Source organism: Carettochelys insculpta, chromosome 1 (genome assembly GCF_033958435.1).
Source record: "Carettochelys insculpta isolate YL-2023 chromosome 1, ASM3395843v1, whole genome shotgun sequence".
NCBI lineage: Eukaryota > Metazoa > Chordata > Testudines > Carettochelyidae > Carettochelys > Carettochelys insculpta.
Window position 1 is genome coordinate 136,067,958 of NC_134137.1, and position 19,029 is coordinate 136,086,986.

At 44.1% G+C, this 19,029-nt stretch overlaps 1 protein-coding gene across 1 annotated transcript in view; it reads right to left on the reverse strand.

The window, feature by feature from the left end:
- Positions 1 to 2,153: 2,153 nt before the first annotated feature.
- Positions 2,154 to 19,029, reverse strand: part of P2RY8 (P2Y receptor family member 8) — a 46,068-nt gene continuing 29,192 nt past the window's right edge. The window contains exon 4 of the mRNA XM_074983316.1: positions 2,154 to 3,656. Coding sequence (XP_074839417.1) covers positions 2,535 to 3,608 — 1,074 coding nt within the window. The 5' untranslated portion in view covers positions 3,609 to 3,656 and the 3' untranslated portion in view covers positions 2,154 to 2,534. The remainder of the gene's footprint in view (positions 3,657 to 19,029) is intronic.

Consider the following 19,029-nt stretch of genomic DNA (forward strand, 5'->3'; position numbering starts at 1 on the left):
AAAGTCCTTACTCCATTCCCGGGAATGGAGTAGTGCCCTACTTTGAAGTTTAACTTCAAAGTAGGGTGTGTGTAGATGCTCAGCTTCGAAGTTACTTACTTCAAAGTAAGCAACTTCGAAGTTATTTTTGCAGTGTAGACACAGTCTAGGGCTGTTTCTACATAGGCCACTTCCTTTGGAAGTGGTATGCTAATACACGGAGTGAAATATGATAATGAGGCGTGGATGCAAATTCCCTGTGCCTCATTAGCATAACGTAATGTGATTTGGAGTCCGGAAGACCTTTCTTCTGGACTCCAAAATGCTGTGTAGAAATGTGGCCCCAGAGTGGCTGCCGGAAGGAAGTCCTCTTTCCAGAGGCCCCTTCTTCTCAAAAATTTTTGGGAAGAAGGGACCTCCAGAAGAAGGACTTCCTTCCGGAAGCTCCCCCCGGGGCCGCGCTTCCACATGGCATTTTGGAGTCTGGAAGAACGGTCTTCCGGACTCCAAATCATGTGACATTATGCTAATGAGGCATGGGGAATTTGCATCCACACCTCATTATCATCTTTCGCTCCGTGTATTAGCATACCACTTCCGAAGGAAGTGGCCTGTGTAGAAACGGCCTAGGTGTTTGTACCTTTGTGATTCTACTGTAAACCCCTAATATGCATTGCTTTTTGTCTTCATTGTAGTCTACATCAGTACTTGATTATTTGACAGGGGAGGACAATAAGTAGAAGAAATCTGTATCAACTCTAAAACAGGTTTTTCAGTTGTCCAGCAATTATTACAAAACACAGGCTTTAGAGAGTAGGGGGTACACAAGGCTAATGAATAGAATGATTAAAATGTGGATTGCTGAGTTTGAACCATACCTTAGATGAAAAGGTAGATAAATTTTAGTGGTCTAATCTATCAGTTTTTAAACTTTTTGCGTCCATATTATGAACTACCCTACAGATCAGAGTAGCTGGAAACCACTACTGCAGACTGGCCAAATACCCTACTCAGTACTCATCAGTCTCAATGGAAAAGTTCCTACTGAACTCCCTAGGAGTTCTGTGAAGACCTAGGTTATTAGAAGTATTGTTGAGAATTTTTGACTCAGTGGAGAAGGTAATTTGTTTGATTCTAACAAGTAACAGTAGCTTTTCATTTTTGTGGGTGTTGAAATTACACAACATTTCAAATAAAAATAGAAAAAAGTATTTTCAAATTAAAAAGAAAAACTTAGATGCTGTTTTATTGTGTTTCTAAATCAAACATTCAATTTCTGCGATAAGAGAAGGTGCATGGTTTGATGCAACATGTGGAGATGCTGAGGATCAGAACATGCCACTGCAGAAATAATATATGAGTTAGCTCCAGGAATATTTGCCAGTTTCAACTGCCCTGTGCTTTCTATCACTCTGTAAAACAAATAGTCATCAAAAGCAAATGAGGTAATGTCAACATTTAGAAGACAAATCTTTAGCCTGTTTGTACTGATGTAATGCAATTGAAATCAGTGGGATTACTACTATCTACACTAGATGACCATTATCTGTACAAGTTACGAGAGAAAAGAAAAATATTGTCCATAAGCTACATAAAGCACTCCTGACTGTAATGGCAATTGTATTCAATAGAGGACCAGAGAGTGTAGCCCACTGTAAAACAAACAAATAAACTATGTTATGTGGGTACTAGTTCATCAATATTAATCTAGTGGGTCACTGCTAGAAAATTGCCATGTAAGCCATCAGCACTTCACTTCCCCACTTAGAATTGTCTAGTTTTAACAATGATGCAACCCACTTAGCAGCTGGGGCATTGATGTGGTTTAGGGTACTGACATTGGTCTTTCTTTTTTACTTCATTTTATGAGATATTTCGATAGACGAAATTGAAATAAATAGCTATTACCCAAAGTCACCCCTTTGAAGGTTACTGTGGTTAGGTGAGAATGTGTGTAATTGAAGTCAGTGATACGTAAGTGTTGCGATTAGTTCACAGTGGCTACACATAATGCATTAGCAATAAACTGGCAAGCCATTGTTCAGGTTTGTTCTGCAGCAACACCAGAAAGAAACTCATACCTCTATAAACGAGTAAGATATTATTTACAAAGCCAACTCCCTATACTCAAACCTAGTTTAACATGATTTCCCTTTAGTATAATAAGTGAAATCCATGAGTATTTGTTTAAGCACTGAGATCTCAGAATCTGAAAGTACTTTTGGTTTGTCTTTGCTTTCCAATCACATTCAGAAGCGTTTTGCAGAAGCAATTCTGTCTTTATCCTTGTTTCTCTGTTATGTCTTGGTTCACTGGACTCACACTGGGTCCCTTTCTTCCTTTGATAATTTTGATTCACCTTACTCCTTCTTTATTCCATCTTAGAACATGGTTATTGATTTTTAGACAGGGGTGAGAAACTTCCAGTTCAGTGTAGTTGGACTATGGTTTCTATGGGGATGGATGTTTACCAGAATATTGTTTACAAAAAATCCCTTTTTGGTTGCACTTGCCAACTTGCTGCTGCCTTCCCACCTCTGATTTGAAGACTGTAGTTAAAAAACACTTTCTTGCCTTTGTAAACAAACTTTAACTCCATCTAACCCTTCCATAGGTCCACTTGACATAGACCTGGCTGACATTGTTCTGCCAGAGAATAAGCTTTCCCTTCTGGTCTCCAGACTGTCGATGTTCTTGATCTTCTGGCCTATGACCTTCATGAATGTTTGATAAAATTCTTTGCATGCAAAATAGTAAATAAATGGATCTATGCAGTTGTTCAGGCAACTGAGGCACAGAGTGAGCTTGTAAGCAGGGTAGAAGCTCTTCTTGAAGAAGAGGCGTCCGATCATATGCACAAGTAGAATAAAATTATTAGGGGCGAAGCAAGTGATGAATACTAAGAGGACAATGGCAGCCAAGTAAACAGACCTAGTCTTCTGCGTGCTACCATGTCTGTTAGAGGTCTGAATTAGCTTCCGAATAATGCGGATATAGCAGGCTACTGTCACTATGAATGGGATCAGGAAGAGAAGAACAAATAATGTGAAAAGAAAGGCCGCCCATGCTATGAGATTGGGCAGCATCTCCCATTTGAGCACGTCAAAGCAAGTTACTATTCCTAGTTCTTTCACTTCATAGGTCAGATCTGTGCTTTCCAGTGGGTATAGTGCCAATAGCAAAAAGGCCCACATTCCCAAGCAGGCAGCCAGTGCATATCTCTTTCTTCTCCACTTGATTAATTTCATGGGACACACCACTCCCAAGTACCGCTCGATGCTGATGAAGGTCATGGTGAGTATGGAAGAATACATGTTTGAGTAGAACATTACTGTGACTAAACTGCAAGTGCTCTTACCAAACATCCAGTTGTTGTTGTTGATGTGATAAATAATTTGGAAGGGAAAACAGCAAGCCAGGCTGAGGTCTGTGATGGTAAGGTTAATCATGAAGATGACAGTGGGTGTCTTGGGTTTGATGTGGAAGCAGAACACCCAAAGTGAGAACACATTCCCAGGGATGCTGATGATGGCCACCAAGGAGTACACAACTGGGAGGGTGACTGTAATAGCTTTGTTCTGAAGCATGGCCATTGTTTCATTGTCCAGTGTGGTCGTATTGTTAAGCATTATGGAAAAAGAAGTTGATTCTTAAACTTCATGGAGTCCCGTTAAAATCTAAAGGACAAATAGGAAAGAGATGTCAAAACAATAGTTGAGAATACATTTTTTTCCTGTTGATGAAATGTACCAAACAAAAAGCATTATTTATGTTCACATGTCAATTTAGTTTTGAATTGAAATATTTCATTACTTCAAATTCATCTTTAGCAAATACCAAGTGTGGAATCCTAGCCCTATTAAAGTCATGGCAAAACTGCCATTGACATTAATGGGGCAAGATTTCACTCGCAAATTCTGGTTGCCCTTTTTCATTCCCAGTTTATATTCCTGTGTTGGTTCAACAATGACGTCAGGTCAAATATGTGAATGAAAGCAGCCAAAGAAGAGCACGAGAAATGAAAGATGAAAAGTTAGGTCTGTGATGAGACACGGTTATTGAAGTCAGTCCTGCAGATGGGGGGCAGACAAAGGGGCCAGTTGTCCCAGGGCCCAGTGATTGAAAGGGTCCTGTAGGACCCACTACATCCATCTGTGGATAACTATTGATGAATATTTTATTTAATCTTACAGGTTGAACCTCTCTCATCCAGCACCATCAGGATCTGACTGATGTCAGACGAGAGAATTTGGTGGCACACGGGTGGTCAGCATTACTTAGCAGCACTAACAACACTTTCACTGCTTATTGGGCTCTTAGAAGACAGAAAGGGGTAAGTTACAGCTACATAACAGCACAGAACACTGAGATCCAGGACTGGGGGCTGTAGCCAAACTTTATGGGACTGCGGGAAACTTAGCCACACCCACGATAAGTGGTCATCCAACTAACTAAAATCATGCTGGACTACGGATGTTGCTGGATGAGAGAGTTCTGGATTAGAGGTTCAACTTGTAGTAATTTCTCATAGCTGCTCAAACTTGTTAGTCTTGCAGAACAGATTGAAATATATGATAGTTGCCCCCGAGACTTTATTATTTAAATCAGACTGGAGTTATAAGGGGCTACAAAGACAGGAGGGAGGAGCTGAGAATATAAGGCCTGTATGGCTTTAAATTACCCAAATTAAAAAAAATAGTAGCCTTGGAATACTTTTCATGTACAGTAATTCAAATGTACTGAAAAAAGATTTGAAACTGCTAAGAGTCTGTATCAACCGGATAACATCAGTAATTGTTGTTTGTCCCTCCCAGTTTTCAGACACAGTGTATTTGCATCATGCTAGGCAACTTGAGACACAGAACAAGGCATGTGATGTGAAGAGGCAGAATCTAAACACATATGAGTTCTAATATGCAGTTCACGTGGAAAGACATTAACACATGCCACAAATTTAACAGCCTCCCGTGATCACAGTTGCACAAAGCCCTGGGGAGCAAATTTGTCACGGTTGTAATTTAATTTGTGTCAGTGAAGTTATATTGTGAAGTGAAACTGGCCCTTTTTTTTTAAGAAGGAATTACAAGTCACTTCCTGACACAAAGCTGTTGAAGAGGTACCCGACGTGCAGATGCCTCTCCCCCTACTCAGTCTTTACAGAAAAACATTTAGTGTAGGCTCTGACCCAGTAAATCCTTATACAGATGCATAACTTAAAGCACGTGAGTATAAGCTAATGGAATTGTGCTTGTTTCTTTCTGGAAATAGTAATAGCCATTTCAAAATAGGCACTATTCCTCGTACAATGAGGCTTACCTATCTTGAAATAAGGCAACCACTATTTCAAAATAATTTTCAAATAGAAGTTGCATTGTGTAGATATGGGCTAAGTTATTTCAAAATAATGGCTGTATTGACATACCCTTAGAGAAACCCTGTTTTTCTTATAAAAAAGATAGCACAAGATATTTACTTTTCCTGTAATACTACTGACTGATCATCAAAGGAAAGTGAAATCTTAAGATCAGGTAGTAAAATGCTTTTCAGTTTCCTCTTATTCTACAATATTTGTTAGAGCCCAATAAAATAAATTAATTCAACTGAACAGAAAAGCTGAAATTTTAAGCAGCACAGAAAACTTTTTATTAGTTGCTTATGTATTGAGAACATTGTTCCATCCCTGGAAGACATGGTAGTTGGTCAAAAAGAAGCAAATAAGGATAAAACATAATGGCTACGTCTACACTAGCCAAAAACTTCGAAATGGCCATGCAAATGGCCATTTCAAAGTTTACTAATGAAGCGCTGAAATACATATTCAGCACCTCATTAGCATGCAGGCAGCTGCAGCGCTTCAAAATTGACATGCTCGCTGCCACGCGGCTCGTCCAGACGGGTCTCCTTTTCGAAAGGACCCCACCTACTTCAAAGTCCCCTTATTCCTATGAGCAGATGGGAATAAGGGGACTTTGAAGTAGGCGGAGTCCTTTCAAAAAGGAGCCCTGTCTGGAAGAGCTGTGCGGCGGCGAGCGCGTCAATTTTGAAGTGCCATGGCTGCCCACATGCTAATGAGGCCCTGAATATGTATTTTAGCGCTTCATTAGTAAACTTCGATATGTTCATTTGCATGGCCATTTCGAAGTTTTTGGCTAGTGTAGACACAGCCAATGAAAACCACACAGATCATAAATATTGAGTTGAGGATTTGTTTTTACATGGATCCTCTGGATCATTAGATTGGTGTCAGGAAATTTAGCAGACAATGAGACACAGTATAACCAATTAATTTCCTTTTCTGACTGTGCAACAAGGAAGACAGAGAAGTTGCAGGGACAGGTACTATGCTGAAGGGAGAGTTAGAAATGCTTGGTAGATAACTGGTGAGAGCAGGGGATTTCCAAAGGCAAAAAAGAGAAGAAAAGTACGTCCATATAATGTCTCAGTTCCGTAAATCACCTAAACACATGCTTGCATCCCCCTGAACTAAACAATGTGCTGCTGTGCTTTGTTGAATAAGGATGGACTCAAGCATATGCTTTAAATTAAGTAGGTGCCTTACTGAAATAGTGCCTAAGTTAATAACTGGCAAGTGCTCTGCTTGTAGTAACCTCATCCTGCTAAATATATGCACTGGGGTGCAGACTAAGATATTCATTGCAAATAAATTCAAAGGCAGAGATATTTATCAGCAAAGGGATTGCTTATTTCAAAGTTACTAAGACTCTGCATCCACTGTGGGGAGGAGGAAGATGTTTTTTCTCATAGGCTAGGTCTACATATGCCCCTTCCTTTTGAAAGGGGCACGTTAATGAGCAGGTTCGAAATATACTAATGAGGCACTGCAATGAATATGCAGCGCCTCATTAGCATAATAGCAGCCGTGGTGATTCGAAAGTGCAGCTTTTTGAATTGCGCGCTGCCCATGGAGAGGGGACCTTCCGAAAGGACCCCCTCCAGTTTTCGAAAGCCTTTCTTCCTGTTTGTGATAGGAAGAAGGGCTTTCAAAAACTGGGGGGGGGTCCTTTTGGAAGGTCCCGTCTCCACGGGTGGCGTGCGATTTGAAAAGGTGCACTTTCGAATCGCCATGGCTGCCATTATGCTAATGAGGTGCTGCATATTCATTGCAGCACCTCATTAGCATATTTTGAACGTGCTCATTAACATGCCCCTTTTGAAAGGAAGAGGCACGTGTAGACCCAGCCATAGAGATATCTAGCTTGATGTAAAATACTAATGGAGACAAGGAACTGTGTTTTCGCTTCATTATTTTCATCACTGTACAGAGCTACACACCCCTTTGCCCTGAGGTGATGGGCATAGGGTTGACCTAGTCTACCCATAGAAATAAAATGACCTGTGCTTTGTTTACACTAGCATTTTACATTGTTCACTTTCTCAGTGTGAACACACACTGTATTTGCAGCAAAGACATAGCTAGAGAAAACTGCCACAGTGATGTTGGCTTCAGTTACACTAGCAAGTTTTGCTGACAAAACGCCGGTTAGCATTATTATCATTAGCATATCCCAAAGTGTCTCATTAGCATCCCCCTTTTGAAACAGAGATGCTAGTGTAGACCCAGCCACTATGTTTTGGCCTTTGAAAAATGAAAACAAACCCATAGTTCTTCCATTTCATTAAGTTCTCAATGTAAAATCTTAGCAGAGGTGAACAAGACACTTTGGCTGCATCTACACTTGCATTCCTCTTTCGAAAGAGGCATGCAAATGAGGAAAACAAAAAATACAAATGAGGTGCAGATTTACATACCTGGCACCTCATTTGCATATTCTTCTTTCAAAAGAACTTCTTTTGAAAGAAGAAAAGCAGTGTAAAAAAGGGAAGAATGGTTCTTTCAAAGATGGGGGTTACTTTCGAAAGAGCCGCATTTACACTGCTTTTCTTCTTTCGAAAGAAGAATATGCAAATAAGGTGCCAGGTATGTAAATCTGCACCTTATTTTCATTTTCAGTTTTCCTCATTTGCATGCCTATTTCAAAAGAGGAATGCAAGTGTAGACCCAGCCTATGGTTTTAACTCAAGGTTACTCGTTAGGGTAAGCTCCAGGGATAAAACAGAGTGGACCTCAACTAGCTACATCAAAATAAAACTACACGTCTTGTTTCCACTAGGGTTCTTCACTGAGTTAGTTATCTCAAAGTATCTTTAGGTGAAAATACACCTGTTTTTCTCTTTAAGTGACAAAGTATATATATCACCGGCTCCCTCATATTACAGATCTCAAAGCCCGAAGCCTCGAAAAGATGGAGTTTAGTGAGTACAGCTGTTCAAGTATAACCACCCACATTTGCAAGAGAACTATATTTCCATCAAAGAAAGATCATTTCTATGATCACCGCATGCTGATTTATCTGATTTTCCCTCCACTGTGAGAAACTGCAAATGTCCAGATTCACAAGACACCAGCCAAAATGTCTTAGGTGTGAATTTGACCCAGGTAGAAGTGGAAAAATGTGGTCTTAATCTGTCAGACTAGCTAAGGAGTGTTATGAACTGTGAACAGATAATTTTTAGTTTCCTGTTCCTTTCCTGGCTTTCTTAACATGCTTCACAAGTCTGTTTTCACAGAACACTGTTCCACAGAGTTCTTATCAATACTAAGGGAACATTGTTCTTAAAATAATTCTACCTTTACTGTCACAGAGTTAGCAAGGCTGGAAGCTCTGCTGGTGGTAGCAACATTGGGAGCCCTGGTCTAGGAGGGGTTCTCCGGACCACTCTTATCTTATGTATTATGTCAATTAAATCTGCTCAGAACAAGTCTAATCAAGATGGTCTTAAAAACGAGTCTTGTCTGCACTGAGGGCCAGAACCACAGCTGGTATAATTAGACAAAACAAATTAGACAAATATTGATATCACTGGAGTGTGGTTGCTGAAGATCTGACTCTCGGTCTCTAGATGTGGAGCAGGGGCATGGGCATTTTTAGAAAATGTCCTTAGACTTGGACAATATTTAAAGGTTCACCAGACTGATTTTTGATGTAAGCACTCAGTTAAACTAATGCCAAGACCCTACCTCACTTCTGCAAGAAACTACTCTAAGCCACCTGACTCCAGGAAGTCGGTTCCTGTTTATGGATCGCTTTTGTGCACATTCTTAATAGCCATGTCTACACCAGCCTGGTCTTTGGAAACAGCAGGCCCCATGTGATAGTAGCGCATGGTGTGTCTACACACGCCACGCGCTCTTTCGAAGATGAAATCAATATTAGGTGCTGCAGGAATCAAAACTGCTCTTCCAAACAGAAAATAGGAAGAGGCCACTCCTTCAACGTCTTACTTCAAAAGAGGACATGTGTAGACGCTCCGCATCCCTCTTTTTCGAAAGAATGGGGTCCGCCATGGCAGCAATTAGCTGGGATGCGGAGACATGCTGCCCAGCCCCTGCAGGGCTCTATGGTCCGTGTGCACAGTGGCTCTTGAAGCTTCACAGACCAGGAAACCCTGTTGCAGCAAGCTGAGAGCACGCAGGCAGCAGCTGCTACACATGCTGCCCCTGCACACCTCAGTGTGACCCCGAGCAGCCCCCTGCTTGCAATGGCCAGCACCCAGGAAGGTCAGGAGCCCCAGGGCCCCCACTCAGAGTCCACGCAGGGCTCCCAAGGGTCCAGCCGGGGTGGGGAGGAAGAAGCACGTCCCCTCCTGGAGCTTGGCCTCGCTCCAGGACCTGCTGGGTTTTTGGCAGGAGGAGGAGGTGCTCTGGGTGATGGGGAGCAAGCAGCAGAATGCGGCCACCTTTGGTCAGCTGGCTGAGGGCCTGACCACCCGGGGTCACCCTGCCTGCACTCCTGACCAGGTCAGGAGTAAGGTTAAGGAGTTGCGGCAGGGTTATGCCCAGACTCGGGACTCGGCCAGCTGGTCGGGGCCTGTCTCCATCACCTGTCCCATCACAGGGAGCTCAGGGGTATCCTGGTCTCCCAGAACACCTCCTCCCCACTGGCCATCCTGGACACCGCGACTGAGGAGCTCCAGTCAGGCGAAAAGCCAGAGGCAGGACTGTTGGCCAGCCCCACTCCACCAGGGCCAGAGACAGGGCCAGTCTCAGGCAGGGACTGGCTCAGCGAGGAGGGAGAGCTGGTGATCACCTTCCCCTCCCACACCTCCAGGTGGTCATCAGCCAGACGGCCATCCCCCGACCTTGTCAGTGGACCCTCAGGTATGTACCCAACAGGGCACACACCCTGGATCATGGGATGGGGGCACCATACATGACCAGAGGCCCCCCACACCCCCAGCAGACCCTGGCTCATCAGGGCCCAGATGAACCAAGGCCCCGGGACAGTGCCACAGCCACCAGTGCCTGCCAGCAGCTGTTCCTGTGCACAGTGCTGTGCCCTGCCCCTGGGGGGAGAGGTGGGGGGCGGACCACACAAAGGGGCCACCCACAGGGCTACCGCACCCACAGACAGGGGATGGGGTGCCTGCAGGGGTACGTGGGCCAGGGGACAGGGGTTGGTACTCATGGCCTGTTCCTTTCTTCCCCCACTGTGACTGCAGCTGCACCATCCAAGGGCCAGGAGAGCCTCACCATGTCCGCGGTCCTGGACAACGCCCTGGAGGCAAGGACAGTGACTGGCTGGAGCCACCCCCAGTGCCAGGATAGGCCTGGTCATGGAGGAGCCAGAGGCAGCTGGCGGAGGACCCCCACCTTGTCACCTCCATCCTGCGCCAAGTGGAGCTGACTGAGCGCTGGCTCTGGTTCAAGGAGGGGGAGGCCGCCTGGTGCCGTGCAGCCTGGGGTGAGTTTAGGGGCACCTTACGGGATGTTGTGGCCTCCTACCAGGAGCTCCTGTCCCGGATGCCCCCTCTCACCTCCCCGCCTGCTGCTCCTCCCCATGGTGCCTGCTGCCACCTTGCCATCCTGCCCACTGCCCCACCTGCTGCCCCTCCTGCTGTGGCCCCACCCACCAGCCCCGTGGGAGAGGACCCCGCTGGCCTGGACCGCCAGCCTGAGGACAATCCCCAGCGCTACCTCCCCATACTCCCCGCACCCACCCAGCCCCTCCAGGGACCCTGGATGAGGGCAGGGCGTGGGATCCAAGACCGGGGTGGTTTGTGCCCCTCCACCCCTGCCCTGGAGTGGTGCCCCACCGGGCAGGCCACCTAGGTTCCCCCCAGCTGTAAATAGTTTGCCCCCCACACTGTACGTAGTTGGTCATTCCATTATGTTTTGCAATAGGTAGTACCCACACAGTTTTAGCAGTTGGCATTCCACCGTTTTATTTTTCCAAAATCCCTTTGTGCTGTGTGGGAGGTGGGGTGGGGGACAATGTGTGGGAGGTGGGGGGCAGTATGCAGGAGGCCCATTGGGGGTGGCCAGGGTAGTGCTCCCTGGGGCCCCTGGTCAAAGTACCAGCGCAGGGTATCACGGATGCAGATTCCGTCCACGTGGGCCTGGTGGCTGAGGGCAGCAGCTGAGTGGGTGTAGCCCATGCCAGCCTCGATCACCTACCCCTGCACGAAGTGTGCCCCTTTCCACGATGTTGTGGAGCATGCAGCAGGCACGCATGACCTGGGGGACATTGAGGACACCCATGTCCATGTGGGCAAGGAGGCAGCTCCATCGCCTCTTCAAATGACCAAAGGTGCACTCCACCACCTTGAGCTGGCTGTTGAAGCACTCCTGGCTGGGGGTGGGGTGGCCTGTATAGGGCTGCATGAGCCAGGGCTGGAGTGGTTATGCCACACTGGCCACCAGGCAGAGGGGCACAATGGTGTTCCCCAGTGGGATCTCCCTCGGGGGGATGTAGGTCCCTGCCTCCAGCTGGCAGCACAGGCCTGAGTGTGTGCCTGGGCCTCCTTGCCTCCATCATGACAGCCTCAACTGTGGCCTTGCCCGCTCCAGATTGGCATCCCACAGAGCTGTAGCTGTCTGGAGTGGCCAGCTTCCAGACAGCTATCATGATCCTCTTCTCCATGGGTGTCCTGGTGCCTCAGGGCGGAGGGTCAGCTGCTGGCACAGCTCCAGGAAGTTCTGCCACCTCATCCAGAAATTTTGGAGGCACCAGTCACCATCCCACTGCCCCATGACCAGTTGCTGCCACCTCTCAGAGCTGGTGGGGTGGCTCCATAGCCGGCAGAGCACACAGAGGGGCGGGAGGGCCCGGAGGACCCCATGGTCTCGTGCATACCCTTCTGCCCCTTGGGGGAGGGGCCCTGCGAGGCCCTACTGGGCAGCCACCGGTGCTGTGGCTAGCAGGGTTTCCAGCTGCTGCTGGTCCATGTCCATTCCTGCAGGCACTGTCTACAGGGCTTGTGACAGCTCCGCAGGACTTGTGCTGGGCAGACTGAGTGTGTTTGGGAGGATCCCTTTAAAGGAGAAGTTTGCTGAGGCCCCAGAAGGGCTTGGCCATCCTGCGACCCTGTCCGCAGGGTTTGCTGGCCCTTTTTTCCAAAAGAGGCCATTTGTAAGTGTAGACGCTCTCTTTCAACGTCCTGGGCGGCCCCTTTTGATGCGGCACTTGGCCCTTTCGATGGCGCTAGTTGATGGCACCAGCCCCAGCACGTATGTAGACGATCCCCTTAGAAAGGGTGTCTTTCGACCACCCTCTTTCGGAAGAGCACTCTAGTGCAGACTGTAGACGTAGCTAATGTGATTGATATGGCTTATGTGGATTTAAACTGACTTAATGATGTGTTAAGTTAAGCTAAACTGATACTGGTGAACTCCAGTGTTCGTACAACCAGTGAATCAGTCTGTAATTGCACTTTTTAGCCTTTTTTACAGACATAAAAGACTGCAACTTTGTCACTTGGGACTTGTTTACATACTCCAGCAACTATCAGAGGGGTAGCCGTGTTAGTCTGGATCTGTAGCAGCAACGAAGGGTCCTGTGGCACCTTATAGACTAACAGAAAAGTTTAGAGCATGAGCTTTCGTGAGTTAACTCACTTCTTCAGATGCTGGTCACGTTGGCTGTGTGATTGCTGAAGCTCACTGGTGTGCTGTGCACTAACTTGTCCAGGCAGGCCCTGCAGGTGTACCCTAAAAGTTCATCAGAGTTGCAAACAGCACTATGTTAAGGCCGACTAGGGAACTTCTCTGGCATACCCTCAGGGCCTACAGGGACCAGTTAGTGTGAAAAACATCAGTGTGCTTTAGAAATCACACCCACAGTGTGCATTGCGCTGTGTAAACAAACCCTAAAATAGGCTTTTAATGAATTTAGCTAAACCAGTGCAAGAATCACAATGCTCTTTTTTCAGGAGTGGCTTATTTCAGTTTATCATAAACCTACAATTTGAACTACAAATAGCCACCCGAACCCAAATAAGAATGTCCACACGGTAGTTTGCACCTGTTTAACAAACTGGTTTCCAACCACATCTTGGGTTGAATAGTACAACTTTCTCATGTGGTCTACTCCTGAGTTAAATTGGCACATTTTTAAATACTTTCAAGTATCGTCACTGTTGCATACGTGTAGTCAAAAATTGTGTAGTCATTTACATATGTGCAAAGTATGTTTAAAACACTACCAAGAAGCATGGCAGCATTTTACACCTACTTTACACTTTGGCTTCCATACTAAAATCTTCTTTTTATATTGTATTTTTCATCTCTAGATTTCATTCTGTTTAACAAAAGATGCAGTTTTCATCATCTCAGTGTTTCAGAACTGGAAATGAGGCAACCAGAGTGAAAGTAACTTGCACAAGGTCAGCCGTCTCCTAAATCCCAGTCTAAAGGCTGAACCTCTCTAATCTGGAACTCTCTCATCTGGCAAACTCTGTAATCTGGCATGATTTTAATTAGTCAGATGACCACTTACCAGTGATAATAAAGTTTCCTGTGGTTCCATAAAGTTTGTTTACAGCCACCAGTCCTGGGTCTCAGTGTTCTATGATGTTATTTAGTTGTAATTTGCCCCTAAATGTCTTTAAGAAGCTCAACGAACAGTGGAAGTGCTGGTAATGCTGCAAGATAATATTGAACTCCCATAGTCTGTAAATTCTCTTGTTCAGCACGTCAGATCCTGAGGGTTCCTGATTAGAGAGGTTCAACCTATCGTATTCCCAAACGACCACACAGAGTGCATGGCAGTGAAGAACCAATCCCCAGAGACTCATTTGTGCCTTGCACAGGGACTAGAGAAAATGCAGAACTATGCTGCTCCAGAAATACCCCAACAGAGCTTTAGAAGGATCCTGAATTAACCACCTCAAATAGATGTTATAAGAATTATTCTGTTAATGACTAGACAGTGCTTTGACAATGCAAACTGCTGTATCAGTGCTAAATTTAAATAACATATCAACTGGTTTCCGTTAGTATTAAATCTTTTGAGCAGTGTCTCTAACACATCAACAGACTATGGCTTCCTGTCTGTGATCACTCCCTAACACTAGTGATTGCATCATATGATTGTGGTGAAACCAAGCGGAAGATGTACAGTTGCTCATTTCCCTAATGACCCGACCAGCCTAGGCCAGAAAATAAGTGACAGTTTATTCACGGAAGCTGCCTGTTTTTAATATAAGAAGATAATTTTACGAAACCCTTAAAGTTCAGGAAAAATGCTTTCCACAATTAGATATTTTCTTTGCAGGTTATTATGAGTATTCCAATGGGTATTTTTCTGTGTTTAAATATATAGATGATTTTTCTTTCTCACTGTTCTGTGAAGCTCTGGCTAAGCACTTCCTCACCCCTCCAGCCAACCGAAGGATCAAACCAGACCTGTACATGCACTTGAAAAGTTTATCTTCACAGTTAGAAAACTCACATATAAAAGACATTTGCTTTCTTTTTTCTCTTTCCTGTGCATTAAGGGTATGGCATTATATTGCTGTTGCTGTTCAATTTAAGACACAATGGAATCTGTCAGTATATTTAGTGCCGAAGGCTCCAGGTTCAGTCTCCACTGATGACTTTCGTAGCATGAGAGTTCATTACAAAATGCAATCTCAGTTAGGACTTGAACATCTGTGAACCTTAGATGTTTGTGAGAATATGTAAGCAGTGACGTAGTGTATATATAATTAGGTCTCTCCAGGTTGCTGGTCCCAGTGACTAAACAACTGCCTACTCTCTCATCTATAAAAGAAAGCTTTTTCAGATATAGTGGTAGACACCTGGGAGTGGAAGGGCCTATATATGATCCCCTTAAGTGGACACACAGGCTGTGGCTACACTAGCCCCTGCCTTTCGAAAGGGGGATACTAATGAGCCACTTCGGCAGATGCTGATGAGGTGCTGCCATGAATATGCAGCACCTCATTAGCATAAAGGCAGCTGCGCATGTTTCAAAAGTGCCGCTTTCGAATCGCATGCTGCTCGTATAGACAGGGCCTTTTGAAAGGACCCGTGGACTTTGTAAGCCCCTCCTTCCCATTTGGTTTTGGGAAGAAGGGGCTGTCAAAATCCAAGGGATCCTTTCATGATTGTACTTTGTAGACTATTCAGGGGCAGAGTGGCGTGTGTTTTGAACATGGCACTTTCAAAACATGCACAGCTGCCATTATGCTAATAAGGTGCTGCATATTCATGGTAGTGCCTCATTAGCATCTGCCAAAGTGGCTCATTAGCATCCCCCTTTCGAAAGGCAGGGTCTTGTGTAGCCACAGCCACATTGTTTTACTATTATTTTTATTACTATGAAAGATATACATTAGACTCTTCAGGGCGAAGACTATCTTCTCATCATGTGTTTATCCAGAATCCAACACAGTGAGGTTGGGACCTTTAAGTGGCAAAGGTTAACAATAACAAAGAAATTACCTTTATTAGGGAATCTACCATCTTAAGAGTTCTCTCGAGTGTATCCCCACATGAGTACAATTGTACTCTATGGTTATTAGAGGGTTATTACAGTACATTTCCAATTGTTTTCACTTCCTTGTGGGAGATTTTAAGATGGGTGCAGTTGATTAATAATACTAAAACCTTTAAAGCTTTGTTTCTAACTAAAATAAGCATTGGCAGACCAGTGTTTCATCCTGATCACCTGAATTTAACCATGGATCACAGTGGAGGTTTATATTTACATATTCAGTGATAGACTTGCTGTAATTGTAAGAAAGAATTACTATATCAGTATGTATGGAACTGCACTTGATTTATAACTATGGACAACTCCTTAATAAAGGCTGGCATGTATCAGTGAAATTCATGTTCATGTTTTGTTTTGTGTGTGACAGTTTTCTATATTACAACCACATAGTTTTGCTCCTTGTTTTTAAAACACAGCTGCTGTAGTCTGGCTGGAAAAAAAGGGGGTTTTATGTATGCAGTGATACTGTAAATACATTGGTGCCAGGATATTAGAGAGACAAGAGAGGTGAGAGACAAGCTTTTGAGGTTACACAGGGGACACTCTGAGTTAGTGTCCCACACTTGAAGAAGAACTCTTTGTAAGATGAAAAATTTATCTCTCTCACCCAAAGAATTTGGACCAATAAAAGATATTATCTCACCCCACTTGTCTCTCTAAGGTTTTTTTTTTGTGGCATTTCAGCAATTAGGCCCTGATCTGCAAAGCCGTTCACGTGCTAAAACTTTAAACTTGTGACTTCACAAAAAACAAAAACAGAAAAACAAGCAGTCCCAGAGCAATTTACAGTAACATGGCAGATCCTCAGATGGTGTAATAGTCATAGTACCATCAAAGCTCAATGTCTCTGACTGTTTATGTCATCTGAGGATCTACCCCAATGGATTCCTCATGTGCAAAAGGTTTATACACACATAACTTTGGTTAAGATTGGGTCCTTCGTTCCTTTTGACTGTGTTTAGATCTCTCACTGGGTTTCGCTTCATCTTTGTATTATTTAGACTATTCCCAGCTTGTTCCAGACACTGCAAGAACTATATAGAGGTCATGAGAATAGAACAGTTGCCTTTACCCTGGAATTTATTCTGACATAGAAGAGAATATTAAACATCGGGGATGCAGCTGAATACCTCAATCTCCATACAAAATCAAAGAGCAACATCTGTCTGAGTTCTGAGCATAGGCCTAATCCAGCTTTGCTTGAAGTCCACAACTGTTTTGCCACTCCCTACAAGGGGAGAAGAACTGAGCTTCTCATAGGATTGTGAATCAAACAAAACATGGTTTGTTTCTTGCAGATCCTAGACATGTTAAAATAGTTGCATGTGAAAACAAATCCATGAAAAACTGGAGCCCCCCAAGAAGGGTTTGGCTGCCTAATGCTGAGCCATTTTACTCTGTCTCTTGAGATTTCTGAACCACTTGTACCCATTTTTGTAAAGATTTCTCTCTTGGGTCTGTAGCAAAAATCCTGTACATAAAACTCAAAATACAGTCTAATAAAGAAAGTAAAAGGCCCGTTTGTTTTAGATGTTAATCAGCATCCAGCATATATTATTTACCATTCATTCACAGTTTGCTTTTGAGACTGAATGCTTTATGATGCCTCTGGGCAGAGGGTCCAAATGTATCCAATCAGTGTATGCATCTGGCTCATACATGAATTAAAGATTATTCATTAGTTTTGCCAGTTATCCCGATAGGCCAACTCTGCCCTTGAATAGGCTACAAAGTACAATTGCTACAGCCCCTGTGCAGGATCCCATGAGCTTGGAGAGATATAAAGTGACCCGCACTAGTTAATTTTCCTCTGTATCTAACTCTTTGCTGCTGGAATGGAAAATCATTCAGGCTCCTTCCACAAGAGATGTGCTGTATGCAAAAGGAATCTGTTTATTCCCAGTTAGACTCCCTACGAATAAGCAGAAAGAACTGCTAGGAGAAATTTATTTTGAATGTATCAGAGAGGTAGCCATGTTAGTCTGTATCTCTGAGAACAAGAAGTCCTGTCGCACCTAATAGACTAAATACCTGTTATTCTGAATGTTCATTTTCTGCACTCCCTTACAGGGAGAGTGCTTCTGAGGCAATGTTCTGACCAACCTTGGAGCAAGCAGGGAAAACAGAAAGAGAAGAAAGTGATGAAAAGCACAGGAGCTGAAGAAAGCAATGTAAGAATGGAACAGATTTAAAAAATGGAAAATGGCAGGATTAAGAGAACAGAAAGGAATGAACAGATGCCTAAAAAGAGAAAAAGAAGAAAAATAAACAAACAGGATAGGAAGGAGGTGAGACCTCAGCAGCAGGGGTAGCTTAGGTAGAAACACAGACAGCACAGGCAAAGAAAATAGACTATACAATGGTCACTGTAGCCCTGATCCCCACTTGTCATATTGACACAGAGGCTGTGTCTACACTTGCATACCTCCTTCGAAAGAGGCATGCAAATGAAGGACATTGAAAATGCAAATGAGGTGCAGATTTACATGTCTGACACCTCATTTGCATATTCTTATTTTGAAATAGCTTCTTTCAAAAGAAGACAAGCAGTGTAGACACTGCTCTTTGGAAAGTAAACCCCATCTTCAAAAGAATCCTTCTTCTCTTTTTTTATGGGAAGAAGGATTCTTTCGAAGATGGGGTTTCCTTTCCAAAGAGCAGTGTCTACACTGCTTGTCTTCTTTTGAAAGAAGCTATTTCAAATTAAGAATATGCAATTGAGGTGTCATATATGTAAATCTGCACTTCCTTTGCATTTTCAATTTCCCTCATTTGCATGCCTTTTTTGAAAGAGGGACGCAAGTGTAGACACAGCCCATATGTGTCATCATGTATCAGTGATGTGAACAATCCCAGTCAGTGCCCTGTTCAGAATAAGTAAACGTACATATGGGGGGAGTGTTCCTGTGATGGCTAGAGCTACACAGGGATTTAGAGCTGATACCACTCCCAGACTGTGGAAGAGTTCATACTGCGTGATGCTATCATCCTTCACTCTCATTTTGGACAATGCTCCTCGCCTTTGTTCCCACAAAGTGGGGTGTGTGCTTGCTCTGCTCAGCTTCTGTAATATTCCCAGGCTATGTACTTGCTGTTTTCCTCAAAGGATCTCTCACTGTTGTACCTCTGCTTATGCCATAAACTCTCCTTTTGTTAATGGTTATTTCAGAGCCAGGCAAAGGAACAAACCAAGCTCATCCTGGCTAGAGACATAAAGAATAACATTCTATAGATACATTAAGAGCAAGAGGAA